At 40.8% G+C, this 26677-nt stretch overlaps 1 protein-coding gene across 5 annotated transcripts in view; it reads right to left on the reverse strand.

The window, feature by feature from the left end:
- The window catches only part of ablim2 (actin binding LIM protein family, member 2), a 113541-nt gene that overhangs the window by 78239 nt on the left and 8625 nt on the right, over positions 1-26677 (reverse strand). For 3 of the 5 annotated variants that reach the window (XR_009808542.1, XR_009808541.1, XM_061913924.1), the window contains exons 1-2: positions 17608-17754; positions 11183-11332 (exon numbers count right to left, since the gene is read on the reverse strand). Coding sequence is in view for 1 of the 5 variants with exons in the window: in XM_061913924.1 (XP_061769908.1) it covers positions 11183-11332; positions 17608-17623 (166 nt within the window). In the remaining 4 variants the exon portion in view is untranslated. Of the gene's footprint in view, positions 1-11182; positions 11333-17607; positions 17755-26677 lie in introns of those variants that run through there. The other 2 variants (XR_009808539.1, XR_009808540.1) reach the window with 1 other exon arrangement.

The raw sequence follows: 26677 nt of genomic DNA on the forward strand, positions 1-26677 counted from the left end.
AAATAGTAGTCTCTTGATTAGACACAGGTGTGTCCCAAACAACAGAGGCAGGTGAAAATTTTAAGTAACCATGGTGACTAAACTCAGGAGGTGCACAAACCAGAACTAAAGGAGTCCAAGACTAACAGAACACAATTAAACAAATCCAGACTACGGATCATGACAATATTAAACATGCTTTACAAATGACGGTATTTGGCAAGCGCCTTTTTGTCCTATTAATTTCGGTGGTCCTTGAACTTACCCAAGTTTGTTAACATGTACAACTTTCGGCAACGCTGCTAGAAAAAGACATATTTTATGCCACCCCTGCTTTGTTTAATTTTGCCCACCAAACTTTTTATGCTGTGCGTGAATGCACAAAGCTGAGCTTTGTTGATGTTATTTACTTGTTATAAACCTGCTCAGTGGCCTTGTGGTTAGAGTGTCCGTCCTGAGATCGGTAAGTCGTAAGTTCAAACCCCGTCTGAGTCATACCAAAGACTATAAAAATGGGACCCATTACCTCCCTGCTTATATCGCTAAAAATCGCTAAAATTCGCTCCATTTTGTCCACTAGTGACGACAAGAACATTATCCATGCGTTTGTTACGTCTCGTCTCGATTACTGTAACGCATTATTTTTGGATCTCCCCATGTCTAACAAACGATTACAGTTGGTACAAAATGCGGCTATACGGGTCACTTGCACTGGCTTCCTGTGCACTTAAGATGTGACTTTAAGGTTTTACTACATACGTATAAAATACTACACGGTCTAGCTCCAGCCTATCTTGCCGATTGTATTGTACCATATGTCCCGGCAAGAAATCTGCGTTCAAAGGACTCCGGCTTATTAGTGATTCCCAGAGCCCAAAAAAAGCTATAGAGCGTTTTCCGTTCGGGCTCCAGTACTCTGGAATGCCCTCCCGGTAGCAGTTCGAGATGCCACCTCAGTAGAAGAATTTAAGTCTCTCCTTAAAACTCATTTGTATACTCTAGCCTTTAAATGGACCCCCTTTTTAGACCAGTTGATCTGCCGTTTCTTTTCTTTTTCTCCTCTGTCCCACTCTCCCTTGTGGAGGGGTCCGGTCCGGTGGCCATGGATGAAGTACTGGCTGTCCAGAGTCGGGACCCAGGATGGACCGCTCGTCCAGAGTCGGGACCCAGGATGGACCGCTCGCCTGTGTATCGGCTGGGGACATCTCTGCGCTGCTGATCCGACTCCGCTTGGGATGGTTTCCTGTTGGCTCCACTATGGACGGGATTATCGCTAATGTGTTGGATCCACTTTGGACTGGACTCTCACGGTTGTGTTGGATCCACTATGGATTGAACTTTCACAGTATCATGTTAGACCCGCTCGAGATCCATTGCTTTTGGTCCCCTGTCATCATTGTCACTGTCACCGACGTCCCACTGGGGTGAGTTTTCCTTGCCCTTATGTGGGCTCTACCGAGGATGTCGTAGTGGTTTGTGTTGTGGTTTGTGCAGCCCTTTGAGACACTAGTGATTTAGGGCTATATAAATAAATATTGATTGATTGATTGATGCTTGGCACTCAGCATCAAAGGTTGGAATTGGGGGTTGAACCACCAAAAATGATTACCGAGCGCGGACACCGCTGCCGCTCACTGCTCCCCTCACCTCCCAGGGAGTTATCAAGGGTGATGGGTCAAATGCAGAGAATAATTTCGCCACACCTAGTGTGTACTGTATGTGACAGTCATTAGTACTTTAACTAGTGCTAATCAGGCATATTTGAACATTGACTGACTGCAAGCTAATCGATGCTAACATGCTATTTAGGCTAGCTGTATGCACATATTGCATCATTATGCCTTGTTTGTAGGTATATTTGAGTTAATTTAATTTAATTATATCCTCTGTGTATTTAACTTATATTTATATGTGTCTTGACACATTATCTGTATGAAATATTGGCTGCATTTTTTTGTGTGCGAAAACAAAACGAAAGAAGATTTTGTAATGCTAAAAAATATGGACGCAATCAAGTAGCATCGACGCCAGTGAGCTACAGTGTGTAGTGAAGCCTGTTTAGCTATTCCTCGTCCTGCAGGGATGATACTTACTTTATTTGTCACCATGGAGGCGAGGATTAGTGATTTAGAAGTAGCTAAAACACGGCAGACTGCGGATGGACTTTAGCCGCTAGCTAGCAATGTCTTAAAGCACCTCTTCCTGAGGGCGTTTCAGTGTTATAACTTCACCTTTATCGTTAGTTTTTAAGGCAAAATGCGTTCGTTCTCCCTTTTCTGTCGACACACTGTGTCTGCTTGTAAGCACTCAGGGATTGTGTGCTGCCGAACATGCTAGTCTTCTCGTAAAGCAGGTACCGGGAGAGAGGTACTTTTTAGAGCAATATAGTACTGAATATGCTGAATTAGTATCACGGTACTATACTAATACCGGTATAGCGTACAACCCTAGTAGACGGTATGAGGACTTCAGTGAGTGACTCATAAGAACCCGAGTTAGTAGAAGGACTTGAGTTGGGTATGTTGGGGAATATCGCTGGTGCATTTGTTCAATTGCAATCATGTGACTCACAACTGATTGGCTTCGTGCGACAACATGGCGACACGATGCTGCACTTACGCAATTGAGGCGAGAGAGAGTGATTTTACAGCCGACTGTACAAAACATCATCGTATGCTTGAAATAGGCTTTACTGTATGCGCTATAAGCGGTGTATGAATGTGACTTTCCCCTCACGTCGAGTGGGGTTACGCGCTGTATGCATGCCAAAGCGTCCTCTGGGTTAAATATACACCCCCGATGTCATTTCTGGAATGATGGTGCAACCTTCCATACACGCATAACCGCACTTTGTATTTGTGACCTTGACTGCAAAGACTTTGGCCAAAACAGAGTAGCTGGAACGGACGATTTTTCCAAGCCTGGCAAAATTAGCAGGTCAATATATCTGGAACATGGAACTTTAGCATCTAAAAAGCAACTGTTGTCACCCACAGAATGGCTATTAAGCTACAACTCTAAAGGGTGTAGTCCAAACCTGGGCAAACTAAGGCCCAAGTCTGGCCTGCCAGACATTCCCAAATAATTTTTTTAAATATCTAAGATGGAAACTGTAGCTGACATTATGATGTGCAGTGATGTTTTCAAATGACCGTAAATCCTGAACTACATAAAGTATTTCAATGGTTGGAATCTGTGCTTTTGCATGATATACTGTGGTAATCTAATTAGTTACTATGGTAATCTACGTCACAGCAGCTCAGATGAGGCACCAAGCAGTTATGATGTGCAGTGATATTTTCAAATGACCATAAGTCCTGAACTATATAAAGTATTTCAATGGTTGGAATCTGTGTTTTTGCATGATATACAAGTTACTATGGTAATCTAAGTACCGTATTTTTCGGACTATAAATCGCAGTTTTTTTCATAGTTTGGCCGGAAGTGCGACATATACTCCGGAGAAACGTATGTGTGAAATAATTAACACATTACCGTAAAATATCAAATAATATTATTTATCTCATTCGCGGAAGAGACGAAGAAAATGTCAACAATCGTCACACACACGTCAGCAATCGTCACATACACGTCAATTAATAAGAATTCGGCGGGGGAGGGTCATGGCAGAAGTTTATTGTGGGCATACTTGCCAACCCTCCCGGATTTTCCGGGAGACTCACGAAATTTAGCGCCTCTCCCGAAAACCTCCCGGAAGAAATTTTCTCCCGAAAATCTCCGGAAATTCGTCTGGAGCTGGAGGCCACGCCCAATCACGTTACAACATCTACGGATTTGAATAAAAAACTGCACACACAAGGAGACGAAGTTGAAGAACCATGGCGACGCCGTCTGTAATAGAGTGATTCTATGTTGTCTGTTGCCATGTCCTGGTGAATGTTGGCTATAGCGTTATGGGGTTGCTTTTTGATTGGCCAACGATTTACGTGGTGTTACACACCTAAGTCTGTCCTGACTGATGCCCACAGTAAAGATTAGATTAGATTAGATTAGATTAGATTAGATTAGATTAGATTAGATTAGATAGTACGTTATTTATTTAGTCAGGAGAGTTCCTTCAGGAAAATTACAATTTTCAGCACAATCCCATTCAAAATCAAACAAACATTACAGGGAGACAGAACAGGATTGCTGACGGGTCTGCCGGCTTCCAGCGCACCTTACAAAAAAGATGAGATACAGGTAAACAAGGGGGGGGGGAATGGGAGAAATAAAAAAATAGAAGATTAAAATAAAATAAAATAAAAATAAAAAAGAGACGTAACTCCATCACCTCGCCTGGATATTGACTTCGACCCAATATATTGCACCGTCAACAAGCAAAATGAAGAAATAAATGGCAGAACAAAGGTTACTCAAATAGTGAAAGGTAAGAGTTGTTGTTGTTTTTTTAGATAACCAGCAAGCACAGTACAGTTATTACTGTCCATTTGATAGGTGCCGTCTGAAATTCTTTATATATATAATAAAATATATATAGCTAGAATTATATATATATATATATATAAGAAATATATATGTAATACTCGAGTTGGTGAATTGTAGATGTAAATATATTCCTCCTCTCTTAACCACGCCCCCAATCACGCCTCCGCCCCTGACCCCGACCCCCCACCTTCTGAAATCGGAGGTCTCAAGGTTGGCAAGTATGATTGTGGGTCATGGAATACTAACTGCTAAATGCTATATGCTACTGCCGTAGCTATTAAAATTGATCATTTCATCGTTGTCGGTAACTTATAAAAACTGGGAAGGGCTGAACAAAAATGGCATCGAAAAAGAAATCCTGTACTGCAGATTACAAGCTGGACGTAATGAAATATGCAGCAGAAAAGGACAAGAAGAAGCGGCGCATACCTTTGGAGTTCGCAGAGTTGTTTAGAAGACACATCGAGGAAGAAGATTTCATCGGATTTATCAATTAAGAGTGACAGATTGTTTGGTAAATGTATAGCATGTTCTATATGTTATAGTTATTTGAATGACTCTTACCATAATTTGTTACGTTAACATACCAGGCACTTTCTCAGTTGGTTATTTATGAGTCATATAACGTACACTTATTCAGCCTGTTGTTCATTATTCTTTATTTATTTTAAATTGTCTTTCAAATGTCTTTTCTTGGTGTTGGATTTTATCAAATAAATTTCCCCCAAAAATTCGACGTATATTTGTTTTTTTTCCTTCTTTATTATGCATTTTCGACCAGTGCGACCTATACTCTGGAGCTATTTATAATCGGAAAATACAGTAGTTACTATAGTGACTATGGTCTCAGCAGCTCAGACGAAGCAACAAGCAGTGGAGGTGGGGAGCGTTTCCACAGAGTGGTTCCAAAGTGGGTTACAGGGACAGACGCGGAAGGAGATTTTTACAACAAACTTCTAAAGCTTAATGATGTATCAGATTGTAAGTTGTTGATTGTTTTACCCTTCCCGTTCATATTTCGCTGTTTGTGTTGCAATTTTGTTGCATTTCGCTTTATGCAAAATATGTCGACCGAGAGAGGGTGTGACGTTCTTATGTTGTCAATATTCAGTGTTTTATCCTTCATAGTTAATATTGTAAATCCATCCATTTCCTATAGCTTATTCCCCTTGGGGTTGCGGGGGGCGCTGGTGCCTATCTCAGCTACAATTGAGCGGAAGGCGGGATATACCCTGGACAAGTCGCCACCTCATCACAGGGCCAACACAGATAGACAGACAACCATCACACTCACATTCACACAGTAGGGCCAATTTAGTGTTGCCAATCAACCTATCCCCAGGTGCATGTCTTTGGAGGTGGGAGGAAGCCGGAGTACACGGAGGGAACCCACACAGTCACGGGGAGAACATACAAACTCCAAATCCACATTCTTTATTTTAATGTACATTCTGGGTGTCTCATTCAGTAGAAAAATGCAAAATTCCATTCCGTTTTTTTAAGGCGGTCTATCATAACGTTTCTAGTAGAGATGTCCGATAATATCGGACTTGTTGAGATCCGCTCTTTGGATCCTTCACATATTATTGTTTATTGTTCCATTTTTATTTTCACTCTCCGTCTGATCCTATTATTTCCTGTTTAAGTCGGTCACCATGGTAGCTTATCAGTTTCACCTGTTTCTCACGGCCCTGCACACCTGTCCTCACTAATCACCTGCCTTATATAAGACTGCTTCTTTTGTTGTTCAGTCTGGGATCCAAATTTGTTTTCACACAACGGTACGTCTGCTTTGCACTTTTGCTTATATGCAATTTCTGTATCATTCTCGCGAGCTCTCACGCTGCGCAATTTTATTCATTCTTAGCTCTCATGCTAAATGTTTTGTTTTCCCCTTTGTGTGCCTATGTGCCAGTTTAGTTTACTATTTGTTTATCCTGGCTTTCATTCTAGCGTCTTTTGTTTGCCTTTTCTTAGCCCCAGTATTTTTGTTCTCTAGCACCTTTTGTTAAATAAATCATTAGTTCATACCTTTTGCTGTGTTCAATTTTCGACGCATCCTCGAGGGAATCGAACCCGGCATCACTATGCCAAACAGGCGTAACAGGACTGCCAATATTATTGTCATGTCTTTGTGATTATGTTTTGTTTGGTTCTGTTCTGTTGTTTTCTTGGACTCTAAGTAGCTCCCTTGTTTTTTCACCATGACGTCCATTAGTTTCACCTGTTATGTGTTCCCGTCTAACGCACCTGATTTGTTTGGACTCACGCAGCTGTCAATAATCATATCGCTATTATTTAAGCCATAGTTGCCAGGTAGTCGGCCTGGCGACTTCTCCCCTGATTCACTCTTGATACACTTGACATTATCCATGCTCGTTTTGTCACGTCACAGTAGGTGTTTTCGTTTTTACGTGCATAGTTCTGCCTTTGTGCTAGTTTTTGTTTTCTTAGCCAAGTTTGTTCTCAGCCTTTTGTTTGTTCCTTTTTGAGTAAAATTAAATCATGTTGTTACCTTCACACCTTGTCCAGTCCAGTCGCTTTGCACCATGGGAAAACAAACTGCGCCATAGTCCAAGTCCTGAAAATTATCGGCCGATAAATGCTTTAAAATGTAATATCGGAAATTATCGGTATTGGTTTCAAAAAGTAAAATGTATGACTTTTTAAAACGCCGCTGTACGGAGTGGTACACGGACGTAGGGAGAAGAACAGAGCGCCAATAAACCTTAAAGGCACTGCCTTTGTGTGCCAGCCCAATTACATAATACCTATGGCTTTTTCACACACACAAGTGAATGCAAGTCACATTTGGTTGACAGCCGTGTAGGTCACACTGAGGGTGGTCGTATAAACAACTTTAACACTGTTTGGAGCCAAGGCACATTTTTGTCATCGAAAAAAATGCAGAGGCAGACCACCAGCAGAAAACAAAAACATTAAACTCAGTAGTTGATATTGACAATAAAAAGCTGTTCTCGCAAGTTTTGGATAAGAATTCAAACCATAACCACCATGCATGACTATAGCTCTTGTCTCAAAGTACTGTCACATCACGCTGTGACTTACGGTATTTGGGGTTTTTTGGTCTCTTCCTGTGTGTAGTGTTATGGTTCTTGTGTTGCGCTCTTATTTTGGTGGCTTTTCCTGTTTAGTTGGTATTTTCCCCATAGAAGTTGCATGTCTTCTGTACATTGTTGATTGTTATGTCATGTTCGGATGTAATTTGTGGACACCTTCTGCTCCACACGCTGTAAGTCTTTGCTGTCATCCAGCATTCTGTTTTTGTTTACTTTGCATCCAGTTCAGTTTTAGTTTTGTTTTGCATAGCCTTCTGTCATGTTCTGTGGTCACGTTTTGTTTAGTTATGTTCTGTTGGTTTAAGAATCTTTTTAGTTCCTGTTTACGCGCCATTGTTTTGTCACCATGACGACCAATTAGTTCACCTGCACTCATTTGGACTCACGCACCTTATTTGTTTAGGACTCACGCACACCTGTGTTAATCATGTCACTATTATTTAAGCTTGTATTTGCCAGACAGTCAGCCTGGCATCATTGTTGTTGCTCCATGCTCTGTTCACTCGCTCTGCTCATTTCCTTCCAAGTAAGTTTTGTTTATTCATGTCACGTTTAGCGAGTCTTTTGTTTAATTTCCATAGTTTTGCCTTTGTAGTAGTTTTTGTTTTTTAGCCAAGTTTGTTGTCCGCCTTGTGCGCGCCTTTATTTTGCACTTTTTTTATAGAATAATTAAGATATGTCTTTATCTTCATTCCATGTCCCGTCACCTTCCTTTGCATTCCGGAAATACAAACCACACCATAGCCCCCGTTTTGACACCTTCCCTAAGCTTCAATGCCTTTTCTTAGCGGCACTCACCCTTTGTTTATTTTTGGTTTAAGCATTAGACGCCTTTTTACCTTCACGCTTTCATCTGCATATTTTGATCACAATAAACCATGTTCCCGACATCTACAAAGCAATTAGCTACCGGCTGCCACCTACTGATAAGGAAGAGTGCAACATGGTTATTCTGCCGAGCTCCAGACAGCACCGACACTCAACAACAACACATTTGCAGATTATAATTACTGGTTTGCAAAAAATATTTTTAACCCAAATAGGTGAAAATACATATTCTCCCATGGCACACCAGACTCTATCACACTCGGGACCATTTAGTGTTGCCAATCAACTTATCCCCAGGTGCATGTCTTTGGAGGTGGGAGGAAGCCGGAGTACCCGGCGGGAACCCACGCAGTCACTGAAGAACATATGGATTCAAATTTCTGTGTGGCGTTTGCATGTTTCTCAATGTGTGTGTGGGTTTTGTCAAGATACTCAAGCTTTCTCCCACATTTCAAAAATATGCATAGTGGTTTAATTGCAGACTCTAACTCAGAGATGTCCAAACTACGGCGCGCGGGCCGACGTCTTCGATATGGCCCGCCAAATGTCATGAGGAATTTTGCCCGCAGGGAGATTACATTCATTTTTAAAAGACAGATTTTGATGTTACGAGAATGTCATCATCAGAAGGTTAATGTGACTAATTCAGGACAATGACTTGTAATTAGAGATGTCCAAAAATATCGGAGTGCCGATTATCGGCCGAAAAATGCTTTAAAATGTAATATCGGAAAATATCGGTATCAGTTTCAAAAAGGTAAATTTATGTCTTTTTAAAATGTTGCTGTACTGAGTGGTACACGGACATAGGGGTAAGTACAGAGCAGTTGCGTCTCCAAGTCATACTTGCCAACCTTCCCGATTATCCTGGGATACTACCAAATTTCAGTGCCCTTCCCGAAAATCCCCCGGTGTAACCATTCTCCCGATTTCCACCCAGACAACAATATTGTCTTAAAGACACTGCATTTGCGTGCCAGCCCAATCATATAATATCAACAGCTTTTCACACACACAAGTGAATGCAACGCACAATTGGTCAACAGCCATACAGGTCACACCGAGGGTGGCCGTATAAACAACTTTAACACTGTTACAAATATGCGCCAACCGTGAACCCACACTAAACACATTTCGGGAGAACATCCGCCCCGTAACACAACATAAACATAATCGAACAAATACCCAAAACCCCTTGCAGCACTAACTCTTCTGGGACGCTACAATATACACCCCCACCTCCGCCCGCCTCAACCTTCTCATGCTCTCTCAGGGAGAGCATGTCCCAAATTCCAAGCTGCTGTTTTGAGGCATGTTAAAAAAATAATGCACTTTGTGACTTCAATAATAAATATGGCAGTACCATGTTGCCATTTTTTTTTTCCATACCTTCCATCCATCCATCCATTTTCTACCGCTTATTCCCTTTTGGGGTCGCGGGGGGCGCTGGCGCCTATCTCAGCTACAATCGGGCGGAAGGCGGGGTACACCCTGGACAAGTCGCCACCTCATCGCAGGGCCAACACAGAGACAGACAACATTCACACTCACATTCACACACTAGGGCCAATTTAGTGTTGCCAATCAAAACCTTGTTACATTGTTTAATGCATCCATCGGGGCATCACAACAAAATCAGGCATAATAATGTGTTAATTCCACGACTGTAGATATCAGTATCAGTTGATATCGGAATCTGTAATTAAGAATTGGACAATATCGCAATATTGGATATCGGCAAAAAAGCCATTATCGGACATCTCTACTTGTAATTATGCTCTGAAAGGAGTTAGATATGCACAATGCAAACCACTTTCCCTTGTCATGATGCGAAAAAATTTATAAAATTCCAACCAACACAAAACGTCAAAAACACAGTCCTACGTAAACACAACAGACGTGACGAGGTTGGTAGAAGGTGGGGATTGATCCAGGAACCCTCAGGCTGATGGCAGGGCCACTCTCCCAACCACGCCACGCCGTCCACCCCAAACAAGAATACAAACACATTTCGGGAGAACATCCGCACCGTAACACAATATAAACACAACAGAACAAATACCCAGAACCCCTTGCAGCACTAACTCTTCGGGGATGCTAAAATAAACACCCCCCGCTACCCCCTACAACCCCACCTCAACTCCGCCCCCCCAATCCGGCTCGCCTCAACCTCCTCATGCTCTCCCAGGGAGAGCCTGTCCCAAATTCCAAGCTGCTGTTTTGAGGCATGCTAAAATTCCAAGCTGCTGTTTTGAGGCATGCTAAAATTCCAAGCTGCTGTTTTGAGGCATGCTAAAAGAAATATTGCACTTAATCACTTCAATAATAAATATGGCAGTGCCATGTTGGCCTTTTTTTCCATAATTTTAGTTGATTCATTTTGGAAAGCCAAATGCATCCAGCAGGGCATCACAACAAAATTAGGCATAATAACGTGTTAATTCCACGACTGTATATATCGGTATCGGTTGATATCTGAATCGGTAATTAAGAGTTGGACAATATCTGAATATCGGATAGCAGCAAAAAAGTAATTATCGGACATCTCTACTTGTAATTATGCTCTGAAAGGACTTATGCACAATGCAAACAACCTTCCCTAGTCATGGTGTGAAAATTTTTTAAAAATCCAACCAACACAAACTGTCAAAAACACAGTCACTCATAACACAGCTTCCTCACTAAACTTTGGCAATATTATAAACAATGTCCATGCATTATAAAACATTCAACATTACACCAATTTAAATCCATTAAAAAGCATGATGGAGGTCATGGAAAACAATTGCTACATTTACCCAGGAACCGCGTCTGGAGTATGGGATGCACTGTTGACTGTTACCTACCTTTACAAACAAAGCACTTAATGTGGAAGTGTTTATTCTGGACTCGGAGGGCCTCTCCTTTGCAAGGTTTTCCGCAGTTCTGGCAGGGGATGGGGCCTCTTCCTGGTTTCTGCTGGGTCCCAGGGCTTTGGACCGGCTGCGGTTGAATCACTGCACAAAAGAAATAGCTTGTCACTAAACCACTAACGCCTTCAAGGGATTGGCCTAATTGTCTTGTATTTTCACAGGAAACAGTCATGCCATCCGACCGGTTTCAACGCTCAAACGATACATACTGGAGCTCCAAGGTTTAAGTGCAAGTCCTTGAGGCGGGTTGGACTACAGATAGTACGTACAATTAAAAAAAATAGCCTAACATTAATATTTCGATTTTAGGATGAAAAATACACAAGACATAATTACACTTTTGAAACTATTTTAATGTATTCATTTGTATTAAATCATTTTCAGTTGAAACTCACATGGTGGGCTACCTGTGGTCTATAAATGAGTTTTACCAGTTTTAGTGGAAGTCGGAACTTAGAGCTAAATTACCACCAAGTTCACTCTAACTGTACAAAGAATGGACAACGTAAAATACAAAGAAAACGAAACAATAACCAAAAAACTTCCTTACTTTTATCCATGTGCTTGTCTTGCACACTGGAAGGTGTGTTGTAAACAAAGGAGGAAGTCTCAATAAAGAAACCACTACTTTTGCATAGTAATCACCGTCCATTTGGTAGGAGCAGAGGTCTCCTATGTTCAAAGAAACCATCTTTCTCCTGGATGAGGGGTCGCTGTGTATGAACTGGGCATGCATCCAGTGTTTAGTGCCTCCACTTGTTTAAGTTCACTTTCAGTTTCATTTTTTCTTGTACCCCTGAGAGAGTCTGCCTCACACTTGGGAGGCATTAGGAATGGTAAAGTTCAAAGGTTAAATTAAATGAACAAAACTGACGTTGTCCTTCTCAGTGTAACAGTCTACCACATTCATGCAAGTACTGTAGTTATTTTTCTTTGCATGCAGTCTTAATTCTTTAAGGGAGTGAGTTAGTAACCATAAAACACGAACGTGGAATGTCGTAAATCGAGGGACAACCTGTACTCTAGAGTGATTATAACATTTAAAGTAAATGTAATGTAATATAAATATAACATCTTATTGTAGTATGTAAATATAAATATTTAATGTCAATAAAAACCATACTACAGGGAATTATCTCAATTATTGTCCCAATTCATTTAATATATTTATCTATTTTTATATAACATAATTATTGTGTGTATTTCTTTTCAGATGATAGTAACATTTCATCTTAATAGGTCATTTCAATTCAATTGTATACATATTTAAAATACAATAATTAAAACATTTGTCATACATTTATAATGTCTATTAGTCTGTAGGTATGCAGGTTTTTGTCAGTGCATTTAAATATTAAAATAATCTATAAAAAAATCCCGTTTAAGTAATGCTTCCAAAATATATTTTCAAATTAATCGCAATTCTTATTTGCAACAATTCTTAATCGATTAAAAAAAATATTTTTTTTCTTTATGTCCCGTCCAGCCAACATATTGTTGATGTGGATGATCTATATTTGCTGTACAGATTTACTTTAGAAAATAGAAGAGTGGGATACTTCTTTTATTGACTTATTTGTATTGGACTTTATCAAATGTTTGTGTAGAATGTTATTAAGGAAAAACTGTTTTCTTTGACATAACATGCAAAGCGAAAGCCATTTATCAACAACACCCAGAAACGCCGCCGGCTTTGCTGGGCTTGAGTTCATCCAAGATGGACCGATGTAAAGTGGAAAAGTGTTCTGTGGTCTAATGAGTACACATTTCAAATTGCTTTTGGAAACTGTGGTCGTCGTGTCCTCCGTACCAAAGAGAAAAAGAACCACCCGGATTGTTATAGGTGCAAAGTTGAAAAGCCATCATCTGTGATGGTATGGGGGTGTATTAGTGCCCAAGGCATGGGTAATTTACACATCTGTGAAGGCACCATTAATGCTGAAAGGTACTACAGGTTTTGGAGCAACACATGTTTCCATCCAAGCAACCTCTTTTTCATGGACGCCCCTGCTTATTTCAGTAAAACAATGCCAAGCCACATTCTGCACATGTTACAACAGCATGGCTTGGTAGTAAAGGAGCGCGGGTACTCGACTCGCCTGCCTGTAGTCCACACCTGTCTCCAATTGAAAATGTGTGGCTCAATATGAAGCATAAATATACATGTTATATATATTAAGGAGCGCTGTAACCGGCTGATCCGTCGGCGGTCTCGTCTTGTCCCCCTCCTGTAATGTGTGTCTGCTCTTAGCGGGACTGTGCCGAAAATGTAATTTCAGTTCTGATGTGTCTTGTACATGTTGGAATGGACAAATAAAAATTATTCTGATTCTGATATATACACGGCGTATCATATATACAGTATATATGATATATATGTATATATCAGAATATATCCTATACTATACATTAAATATATTATACATGCATTGTTCTTTCCATTGTTTCCATCATTTGTAAGTGAGCTACTGAGTGGAAAAGTTTCCCTTGTGGATCATCAAAGTTTGTCTAAGTCGAAGTCTAAGTAAACTACGACAACGGACACCCCAGACCGTTGAACAATTTAAGCTGTACATCAAGCAATATGGGAAAGAATTCCAATTGAAAAGCTTCAAAAAATGGTCTCCTCAGTTCCCAAACATTTACTGAGTGTTGTTAAAAGGAAAGGCCATGTAACACAGTGGTAAAAATGCCTAAAAAAAAAAATCTCAGTTGGAACATTAAGTATCTTGTCTTTGCAGTCTATTCAATTGAATATAACTTTAAAAGCATTTGCAAATAAATGTATTCTGTTTTTATTTAGGAATTATAAAACGTGCCAACTTCACTGGTTTTGGCTTTTGTAGTTACTAATAAAACTGGCACCCAATGGATTTCAAAAGTAGGGATTTTGAATGGAGAATCTATTCTGAATTGTACTGCAACCCCCAAGAATTCAATCGAATCAAATCATGTGACACCCAAAGATTTACTTAGAAACAACATTTTCTTCAATCCAAAAACCTTTAGTGCTGTATTTTCCACCCACGATATAACATGTCAGTGTTCTTCCTAATGGATATCATCAGACTGCCGTGAAAAGTCAATGTTAGCTGTTAGTCCTTCATAAAAGTGCTAACTTCCAAGAGGCGAGCAAACATCGCACTGGCATAGAAAGTGACGTGTTACTGTGGCTGTAGGCGACGGGAAGGCGCTACCTTCAAAACTCTGCGAGGGCCTCTAAGGACAGCACTAGACATTTGAATTTCCTCGACTTTTGATTTCTAGAAATGTCCTCAGTATTAAGAGCTATTTACTTGTCTTTCTTTAGTCATTGCATTAACGTAATGATAATTTTGCCTATTCTAGTTTCAAATGTTTAAATTGAGAAAATATCTATTCAACTAAGATTTTATTTTTTTTTCCCCCATAAAGAAAATCTTGTTTAAAGAATCTGCAACATCCCAAAGATGCTAAATTTAAGAATTGCGTATGGAATAATGCTAAAATACGTATTTTTTATTTTAAAGTCCTGCTAGTTTCTAGATAAATAAATAAATAAATGGGTTGTACTTGTATAGCGCTTTTCTACCTTCAAGGTACTCAAAGCGCTTTGACACTACTTCCACATTTACCCATTCACACACACATTCACACACTGATGGAGGGAGCTGCCATGCAAGGCGCCAATCAGCACCCATCAGGAGCAAGGGTGAAGTGTCTTGCTCAGGACACAACGGACGTGACGAGGTTGGTACTAGGTGGGGATTGAACCAGGGACCCTTGGGTTGCATACGGCCACTCTCCCACTGCGCCACGCCGTCCCCATAGACGAAGATATTCAAATCTTCGTCTAGGACAGGGCTCAGCTACCCTGGCTCCCTGGAGCACTTTTAAAAAAGAATTGAAAATGGAAAAATATTTTTTTGGTTTTAGTATATTTTTATTTGTCGACAAACACGACACAAACTTTCCCAATTGTTAGGAAGCCCACTGTTTAGTATGTTAGTGTGTATGCTTCACTGATGAGAATATTTGGTGAACATCGTTTTGTCCTGCTAATTTCGGCGGTTCTTGAACCCACCATAGTGTGGACTGTGATGCGACAGTAAAATATTCCACTCCTTCTTTGTCTCATTTCGTCCACCAAAAGTTTTATGCTGTGCGTGAATGCACATAGATGAGCTTTGTTGATGTTATTGACTTGTTGGAGTGCTAATCAGGCATATTTGGTCAGTGCATGACTGCAAGCTAATCAATCCTAACATGATATTTAGGCTAGCTGTATGTACATATTGCATCATTATGCCTCATTTATAAGTATATTTGAGATCATTTAATTTCCTTTAGCTTTACCCTCTTTGCATATACTTACTTTTGCATGTCTCATATGGGCTGCATTTCAGTGGTTTGTGAGCCATGTTGTTCCAGACTACAGCAAACGTTACCGAGCTTGCCAAAGATTGTAATAAATCTATTCAAAGAAGACAGCCTGCCGTTTCCTTTGACTTGGACACACTTCTATACCTTTGGCCATTAAAAGTCATTTCCAGGAGTAATCTCACCTTCCGAGTCGCCTTTGATTTACTAATGGTTTTTAATGTTGTAAAAATGTGTATTGAATTTCAACATTTCTGTCAATGAAGATTTGCGTCAGCCTGCGACGCAGTACAATTTGATAGTAGGCTATTATAGCTAATATAGACACTTACGTCATGTGTTGGCTTCATTATAAGACTTATATACAGCTTTTCATTTTTTGTGGCTCCAAACAGATTTCTTTGTTGTTGTATTTTTGGTCCAATATGGCTTGTTCAACATTTTGGGTTGCCGACCCCTGATCTGGGATGTCTTATCAAGTAAAATGAACGAGCTGCATCGACAGATATTTTCAGTAGTTTTTAATATTTTTTCTAAAATCTAGTCTAGTTTTACCTGGAATTTTGATATTTTGCCTACTCAGTGGTCCAGTGGTTAGAGTGTCCGCCCTGAGATCGGTAGGTTGTGAGTTCAAACCCTGGGCGAGTCATATCAAAGACTATAAAAATGGGACGCATTACCTCCCTGCTTGGCACTCAGCATCAAAGGGTTGGAATTGGGGTTAAATCACCAAAAATTAATCCCGGGCGTGGCCACCGTTGCTGCTCACTGCTCCGCTCACCTCCCAGGGGGTGAACAAGGGGATGGGTCAAATGCCGAGGACAAATTTCACCACACTTAGTGTGTGTGTGACAATCATTGGTACCTTAACTTTATTGCAGTGTATAATTTAGTGCAAAATTGCTTTATTATGATAAACGTCTGGGATATATTGCTATTCCTTGTTTTCTACCCTCAGCAGATATTGTGATATAAACTATTGGAAATATAACATTATCGTTAGCTAAGTGTATACTTTCTTAGGCAATTTGGTTACAATTCAAGGTGCCGCGATTCGATCATTGAAGAATTATAATGATGATAAAAAATATCAACCCATACAGGTTATATTTTAATCAATGTATTGTATGTTTATTAGTATCGACTCAATATAATTTCTATTATATTCTATTTATATCAGACCAAACGATCAAAGACAACATAAAGCTTATTAGCGTGTACTATTAGTGGGCGTGTTCCGTGGGATCTACTAAGACTGCGTGTACAATCGATTGCTGGTGCAGACTGCCCTATTTAACCGAGATGCGTGTGTGTATAACGTGGCTTTCACCTCGAAGACACTCACATATTGCACAATCATGTTATCGTGTGGGTATTTTTGAAGCAGTCTTGCGGTGTATCTACAAAGGAGCCTACATTTTTAGCGCGCTGAAGGTGGACCCTGGGAGATGCTGGCACTGACTGCCAGCGTACACAGTTTTTTCATAAAGAGGAAAAAAACTAATAAAACAACCCCCACCAGCATACAGCCCATTAGATCATCCAACAGCTATTAAATTATAAAATGATATTGCTGAATAAAGCAGCTCTCGCAGTACAGATTCAGTCTTTATAAATCCCACTGCATGTGCTAAATATTTAAATAGTTATTTTCTCCTCCCCGTATTGCATACGTTCTGCATATTCATGAAGACACACCTGCTAAATCGAGTGCACTCTTTATTCTGGAGGTTTTATTCTCACTTTTATGTCCAGTGACAAATCAACCACAAAAATTAGGGACGACTGCGTTTACATGATGGTATTTTTACCTATTTGTACTATATATATATATATGTTTCATAATTTATATACCTTTTGTATTTTTGTTTTACCCACCCTTAGGATTTGTTTGTTTGTCCTGTTGAGAGCAGTTATTCAGACAAAAGCACGACTAAATTCTGTTACATAACATCCTGCTATAAAAATAATAAGATATGAAGATTAAAGGTCATTCTTACCTTTCTCTTCTGGCATTTTATTGTCCACTTCCCCCCCCCCCAAAAAAAGAATAAATTAACAGAATGGAGCCTCTTTTTTGTGTTGCTCGGTGCTGTTGAAAGTGCTGTGCTGTTTAGCACTGTGGTGTAATAATAAATGTCTGCCTTCTATCTGAAGCTCTGGAATGAGTTGGAGGTCATGTGACTTGCTCTCCCTCTTTCTCTCTCTCTCGCTCACGTTCTCTGTTATTCCAGACATGTATATATACATATATATATATATATATATATATATATATATGTATATATATATATATATGTATATATATATATATATATGTATATATATATATATATATATATATATATATATATATACACACATGTATATACAGTAAGGCCAAAAAGTACTTAGTCAGCCACCGATTGTGCAAGTTCTCCCACTTAAAATGATGACAGAGGTCTGTAATTTTCATCATAGGTACACTTCAACTGTGAGAGACAGAATGTGAAAAAAAACAAGAATTCATATTGTAGGAATTTTAAATAATTGATTTGTAAATTATGGAAGAAAATAAGTATTTGGTCAACCATTCAAAGCTCTCACTGATGGAAGGAGGTTTTGGCTCAAAATCTCACGATACATGGCCCCATTCATTCTTTCCTTAACTTGGATCAATCGTCCTGTCCCCTTAGCAGAAAAACAGCCCCAAAGCAAGATGTTTCCACCCCCATGCTTCACAGTAGGTGTGGTATTCTTGGGATGCAACTCAGTATTCTTCTTCCTCCAAAGTTTATACCAAAAATTTGTATTTTGGTTTAATCTGACCACATGACATTCTCCCATGTGCTCTCTGGCAAACTTCAGACGGGCCTGGACCTGCACTGGCTTAAACAGGGGGACACGTCTGGCACTCCAGGATTTGATTCCCTGTTGGCGTAGTGTGTTACTGATGGTAACCTTTGTTACTTTGGTCCCAGCTCTCTGCGTGTGAATCTGGGATTTTTTCTCATCGCTCTCATGATCATTTTGACCCCACGGGATGAGATCTTGCGTGGATCCCCAGATCGAGGGAGATTATCAGTGGTCTTGTATGTCTTCCATTTTCTGATAATTGCTCCCACAGTTGATTTTTTCACACCAAGCTGCTTGCCTATTGTAGATTCACTCTTCCCAGTCTGCTACAGGTCTACAATACTTTTCCTGGTGTCCGTTGACAGCTCTTTGGTCTTGGCCATAGTGGAGTTTGGAGTCTGACTGTTTGAGGCTGTGGACAGGTGTCTTTTATACAGATAACGAGTTCAAACAGGTTTCATTAATACCGGTAATGAGTGGAGGACAGAAGAGCTTCTTAAAGAAGAAGTTACAGGTCTGTGAGAGCCAGAGATCTTTCTTGTTTAAAGTGACCAAATACTTATTTTCCACCATAATTTACTAATAAATTCTTTACAATTCCTTCAATGTGAATTCCTGGGTTTTTTTTTTCAACATTCTGTCCCTCCCAGTTGAAGTGTACCTATGATGGAAATTACAGACCTCTGTCATCATTTTAAGTGGGAGAACTTGCACAATCCGTGGCTGACTAAATACTTTTTTGCCCATCTATATATATATATATATACATATATAGATGGGCAGCAAAGGCTGTCCTTTGTCACCGATTCTGTTCATAACTTTTATGGACAGAATTTCTAGGCGCAGTCAAGGCGTTGAGGGGTTCCGGTTTGGTAACCGCAGGATTAGGTCTCTGCTTTTTGCAGATGATGTGGTCCTGATGGCTTCATCTGACCAGGATCTTCAGCTCTCGCTGGATCGGTTCGCAGCCGAGTGTGAAGCGACCGGAATGAGAATCAGCACCTCCAAGTCCGAGTCCATGGTTCTCGCCCGGAAAAGGGTGGAATGCCATCTCCGGGTTGGGGAGGAGACCCTGCCCCAAGTGGAGGAGTTCAAGTACCTAGGAGTCTTGTTCACGAGTGAGGGAAGAGTGGATCGTGAGATCGACAGGCGGATCGGTGCGGCGTCTTCAGTAATGCGGACGTTGTACCGATCCGTTGTGGTGAAGAAGGAGCTGAGCCGGAAGGCAAAGCTCTCAATTTACCGGTCGATCTACGTTCCCATCCTCACCTATGGTCATGAGCTTTGGGTCATGACCGAAAGGATAAGATCACGGGTAGAAGCGGCCGAAATGAGTTTCGTCCGCCGTGTGGCGGGGCTCTCCCTTAGAGATAGGGTGAGAAGCTCTGCCATCCAAGAGGAAATCAAAGTAAAGCCGCTGCTCCTTCACATCGAGAGGAGCCAGATGAGGTGGTTCGGGCATCTGGTCAGGATGCCACCCAAACGCCTCCCTAGGGAGGTGTTTAGGGCACGTCCAACCGGTAGGAGGCCACGGGGAAGACCCAGGACACGTTGGGAAGACTATGTCTCCCGGCTGGCCTGGGAACGCCTCGGGATCCCCCGGGAAGAGGTAGACGAAGTGGCTGGGGAGAGGGAAGTCTGGGTTTCCCTGCTTAGGCTGTTGCCCCCGCGACCCGACCTCGGATAAGCGGAAGATGATGGATGGATGGATGGATATATATATATATATATATATATATATATATACACACATATACACATACACAGAGTTTATGTGTATATATACCTATCATTGCCATATATGTACATGTGTATATATACACACACACAGGGCTAAATATATATGAATATATATATAAATATATATATATCATACGCCATTATCATATATGTACATATATACACACACACACATATATATATATATATATATATATATATATATATATATATACACACAAACATACATATATATATACATATATATATATATATATTTATACCCACACATATATATATATATACACACACATATATATACACATACATACATATATATACACATACATACATACATACATATATATATGTATATATATATATATATATATATATTTATATATATACATATATATATATATATATATATGCAGCTCAAAGACACCAGGGCGTGTTCCTGCTGGTTGTTTTTAACAGGCTGGTGATAACAAAAGTGAGCTTTGGCATCAAGATGGATGTGAAAGAAATGCACAGCATATGAACTTGGAGAGAATAAAAACGATTCAGTTAAAAAAAAAAAAAATGTATATATATATATATATATATATACAGTCCATTAAATAACTACAATGCAAAATGTAAATGTAATTTCATTGATTGATTGAGACTTTTATTAGTAGATTGCACAGTACAGTACACATTCTGTACAATTGACCACTAAATGATAACACCCCAATAAGTTTTTCAACTTGTTTAAGTTGGAGTCTACGTTTATTAATTCATGGTCATTGTTTTATCATTTATTTTTGACCATTTGTATATTATTTGTATATATGTTCAGCAGTATACTTGATGACTCCAGTGGTCTGGATTTATCACAAATAACCTAAATTGTTTTTTGTTGTTGTTTTTTTGTTACATTTTAGTTTCGTTTCTAATGGTTTTCTGCTAAGACTGTGGTACCTCAATGTACCAGTACTTTGAGATACGAGCTTTAAGGGGCGAGCATTCATTTGAGTTAGGAGAATGTTGCATACCCCTGGTATAGAGAAAAAGAAGGAGAGCTAGAAAACTGTAAAAAGTTAAAAACCTACATTCCGCTAGCTGGCGCAGCAAATGTCACAACACACCCCACAACACAAACCTACTCAGTGGCCTAGTGGTTAGAGTCTCCGCCCTGAGCTGGGTAGGTTGTGAGTTCATTTTTCTACGGAAGTCTTTCACTTGTTGAGAAAAACTATGTCGTTGGTAATCAGGAGCTCCTTTCAGTCATACTGGTTCTTCAGGAATGGAGGCACTGGCTGGAGGGCACCACACAGTCTTTTGCCATCTACACGGATCATCGGAATCTTGCGCCACCCAATGCCTTAAACCCTACCAGGGACCATGGGCTCTCTTCTTCACATGGTAACATGTTTGCATTATCTTTTGTCCTGGGTTGCTAAATGGGAGGGCAACGCCTTATCCAGGATGTACTGTACTGGAGGACTCACCCCCAGCCCCGAGACCATCCTTACACAGTCCTAGGTCCTAGGAGCTCTGCAAAAGGAGATTGAGAAGTGTGTTGCTGAGGCCGTTAAGGACTTGCCACCTCATGCTCGCCTGTTTGTGCCGGCATTCCTTTGCTTGGAGGCCCTGGTGTAGACTCACTCCTCCAAAATAGTCTGTCACCCCGGAATTAGACACACGGCCTTCCTATTCTCCCAGAGATTCTGGTGTCCACCTTTTTATACCGACACCAAACGCTTCATGGCCGCATGCTCCGTCTTCACCAATCTTCCCATCAAGCAGTCTTCAGCAGGGTTTCTGGAACCTCGCCCTATTCCTTCCTTCCTATGGTCGCACATCGCCCTAAAGATTGTCACTGGACTGCCTCCTTCAAATGGATGTACCATTATCCTCACCATTGTGGACAGGTTTTTCAAGTTTGCTTAGTTCATACCTCTCTGCAAACTTCCTTCCTAATTGAAAACCGTCTAAATCCTAATCAAGCCTCCATCGGATTCATATTGATGTGGTTTTGGACAGAGGCCCGCAGTTCTCCTGCGCCACTTGAAAGGCCTTCTGTAGGTCCCTAAGCTCCACTGTGAGTGTTTTTAAATTACCATCCCGAGACCAATGGCCAGTCACAATGACAAAATCAAGACATGAAGAATACCCTTTGCTGAGTCTATCACCAAGACCCCACAACTTGGTCGATCTTCACTCCCCTGGGTGGAGAACGCCCTCAAAATCCCTGTATGCGCTTCCTCTTGACTTACTCCGTTCCATGTGGTCTATGGCTTCCAACCCCTGGGGTTCCTATCCCAGGAAGCCAGTTCAGCGGATTACTCAGTAGCTCCCCACCTGCGCCGCACCCACCGTCTGGCGCAACACCGAAGTCCATTCGAGGTGAAGCTTTCAGCCTCACTTAAGACTTATCTCGTTATTCATGTTTCACATCTCAAGCCAACTGCGTCCAGCTCCATTGGGCCCCCTAGAGTGCCTACCCGAGCTCGACAGCTGGAGGGTCATCCAGCCTTCACTGTCAAAACCATTCTAGATGCCAGGAGAAGAGGTAGGGGTGTCCAGTTTCTGATCGACGAGAAGGGTTATGGTCCCAAGCAACGTTTGTGGGTATCATGTTCCTTCATTTTCGATAAACCGTTAATCTCTGACTTTTACTGTAGATTTCCCGACAAGCCAGGAGGTCCGCCAGGTGGCGTCCGTTGAGAGGGAAGGCATACTGTCACGTCTCACCGTGACACAGTCGGTATTTACTGTCTTCTTTTAGTCGGAATACAATGATTTGCAAATCATTTTCAACCCATATTCAGTTGAATATGCTACAAAGACACCATATTTGATGTTCAAAATAAAAATGATTGCAAATAATCATTAACTTTAGAAATTTATGCCAGCAACACATAACAAAGAAGTTGGGGAAAGGTGGCAATAAATACTGATAAAGTTGAGAAATGCTCATCAAACACTTATTTGGAACGTCCCACAGGTGTGCAGGCTAATTGGGAACAGGTGGGTGCCATGATTGGGTATAAAAACAGCTTCCATGAAGTGCTAAGTAATTCACAAACCATGATAGGGCGAGGGTCACCAATTTGTAAGCAAATTGTCAAACAGTTTTAGAACAACATTTCTCAACGAACTATTGCAAGGAATTTAGGGATTTTACCATCTACGGTCCGTAAAATCATCAAAATGTTCAGAGAATCTGGAGAAATCACTGCACGTGAGTGATGGTATTACGGACCTTTGATCCCTCAGGCGGTACTGCATCAAAAACTGACATCAGTGTGTAAAGGATATCACCACATGGGCTCAGGAGCACTTCATAAAACCACTGTTAGTAACTACAGTTGGTCGCTACATCTGTAAGTGCAAGTTAAAACTCTGCTATGCAAAGCAAAACCCGTTTGTCAACAACACCAAAGAACGCCGTTGGCTTCGCTGGGCCCGAGCTCATCTAATTTGGACCGATGCAAAGTGGAAAAGTGTTCTGTGGTCTGACAAGTCCACATTTCAAATTATATTTGGAAACTGTGGACGTGGTGTTCTCCGGAACAAAGAGGAAAATAACCATCCGGATTGTTATAGGCGCAGAGTTCAAAAGCCAGCATCTGTGATGGTATGGGGGTGTATTTGCCCAAGGCATGGGTAACTTACACATCTGTGAAGGCACCATTAATGCTGAATGGTCCATACAGGTTTTGGAGCAACATATGTTGTCATCCAAGCAACGTTATCATGGACGCCCCTGCTTATTTCAGCAAGAAAATGCCAAGCCACGTGTTACAGCAGCGTGGTTTTATAGTAGAAGAGTGCGGGTACTTTCCTGGCCCGCCTGCAGTCCAGACCTGTCTCCTCGTGAAAATGTGTGGCGCATTATGAAGCGTAAAATACGACAGGGGAGACCCCGGACTGTTGAATGACTAAAGCTCTACATAAGGATGGTTCACTTCCCTCTTTGGTCCGGATGACACGATGTCGAATATTTCCAAAAACTATTTCAAATGTGGACTCGTCAGACCACAGTACACTTTTCCACTTTGCATCAGTCCATCTTAGATGATCTCAGGACCAGAGAAGCTGGCGCCATTTCTGGATGTTTTTGATAAATGGCTTTCGCTTTGCATACTAGAGCTTTAACTTGCACTTACAGATGTAGCGACCAACTCTATTTAATGACAGTGGTTTTCTGAAGTGGTCGTGAGCCCATGTGGTGATATCCTTTAGAGATTGATGTTGTTTTTTGATACAGGGCCGTCTGAGATCAAAGGTCACGGTCATTCAATGTTGGTTTCCGGCCATGCCGCTTACGTGGAGTGATTTCTCCAGATTCTCTGAACCTTTTGATGATATTATGGACAGTAGATGTTGAAATTCCTAAATTTCTTGCAATTGCACTTTGAGAAACGTTCTTAAACTGTTTGACTATTTGCTTACGCAGTTGTGGACAAAGGGGTGTACCTCGCCCCATCCTTTCTTGCGAAAGACTGAGCATTTTTTGGGAAGCTGTTTTTATACCCAATCATGGCACCCACCTGTTCCCAATTAGCCTGCACACCTGTGGGATGTTCCAAATAAGTGTTTGATGAGCATTCCTCAACTTTATCAGTATTTATTTCCACCTTTCCAAATTCTTTGTCACGTGTTGCTGGCATCAAATTTTAAAGTTAACGATTATTTGTAACAAAAAAAAGTTTATCAGTTTGAACATCAAATATGTTGTCTTTGTAGCATATTCAACTGAATATGGGTTGAAAAGGATTTGCAAATCATTGTATTCCGTTTATATTTTCATTTTACACAATTTTCCAACTCATATGGAAACGGGGTTTGTAAATGATATTATTTGATATTTTACGGTAATGTGTTAATAATTTCACACATAAGTCGCTCCTGAGTATAAGTCGCACTCCCGACCAAACTATGAATAAAAATTTCAACTTATAGTTCGAAAAATACGGTAGTATGTGCCAATTCATTTCCCCCCAGCATTTTCTATATTTGAGTTCAGCTCAGGAAAAATAGGATTAAAAAAAAAAGGGTTTCATTTTGTTTTTGTTGCGTGTGCTTCAAGATATCATCGGCGGTCACTTGTTTTCCAGTTCAAACGTCAAGTATTTTTTCATTGCAGTCTATTCAATTTAATAAAAGGTCGAAAAGGATTTGCAAATCATTGTATTCTGTTTCTTTTTACCATTTACACAACTTCACTGGTTTTGGGTTTTGTAGGTTCATTACCTCCTGTCTGTAATGGGATTCATCATCATCGGATATAAGACCCTCTACAAACTCTACAACCATATTTGTGGAGAGGATGTCAGAACAATCGTGCGAAAAGAGGGTAAATAGGGCAGAGCAGAGCACACAAAACTGCGGCGTACCGGTGATAAGAATCAGTGGGGAGGAGATGGAGTCGCCTATCCGCACCACCTGTGGCTGGTTGGTGAGGAAATCTTTGATCCACAAGCAGAATGGGGTAGACAGTCCCATGTTGCCAGTGCCAGCATGACTGGGAGGACAGTATTGAAAGTTTAATTAAGGTCCACAAAGGGCATTCTAACATACGCGTTCAGGTACTGGAGGTGAGTCAGCATCTGCCGTGGAACAATTCTCCCTGTAAGCCAACTGCAGGCTGTCTAGACTGGCAGGGCTGGCGTCCTTGATGTGCTTCAGGAGGATCCCCTCAAAGCACTACATAATAACTGGGGTCACAGAGACGTCATTGAGGCAGGTGATACCTGATTTTTTTTTTTTTTTTGGTACAGGCACAACAATAGAGGACTTGAGGCCTGACATCTTATGTGACCTACCACCATACTTGCCAACCCTCCCGATTTTTCCAGGAGACTCACGAATTTCAGTGTCCCTTCCGAAAATCTTCCGGGGCAAATATTCTCCCGAATTTCTCCCGATTTCCACCCGGTCAACAATATTGGAAGCCTGCCTTAAAGGCTCTGCCTTTAGCGTCCTCTAAACATGTCGTCACGTCAGCTTATCCCCCATAAAAACAGCGTGCCGGCCCACTCACATAACATCGACGGCTTTTTCACACAAACAAGTGAATGCATACTTGGTCAACAGCCATACAAGTCACACTGAGGGTGGCCATATAAACAACTTTCACACTCTTACAAATATGCGCCACACTGTCAACCCACACCAAACAAGAATGACAAACAGATTTCGGGAGAACATCCGCACCGTAGCACAACATAAACATAACAGAAAAAATACCCAGGACCCCTTGCAGCACTAACTCTTCCGGGACGCTACAATATACACCCCCGCTAACACCAAACCTTACCTGGACCACAAAGAATTGTTTAAAATGTAGACTAAAATCATCACAGGTCCCCCCTTAAAGTGATGTAGGTGCTGTGTAGCATTTGACCTAGTTTTTATTTACTAATCTCGTTTTATAAATGTTATTTCTTTTTCTATGTTTTTTTTGCAGTTAAAACCCTGCCTGTATTTGGTGTACTTGATTTAATCACATTCTCAAATCTGAAA

This window comes from Nerophis ophidion, linkage group LG10 (genome assembly GCF_033978795.1).
Source record: "Nerophis ophidion isolate RoL-2023_Sa linkage group LG10, RoL_Noph_v1.0, whole genome shotgun sequence".
NCBI classification, from domain to species: Eukaryota; Metazoa; Chordata; class Actinopteri; order Syngnathiformes; family Syngnathidae; genus Nerophis; species Nerophis ophidion.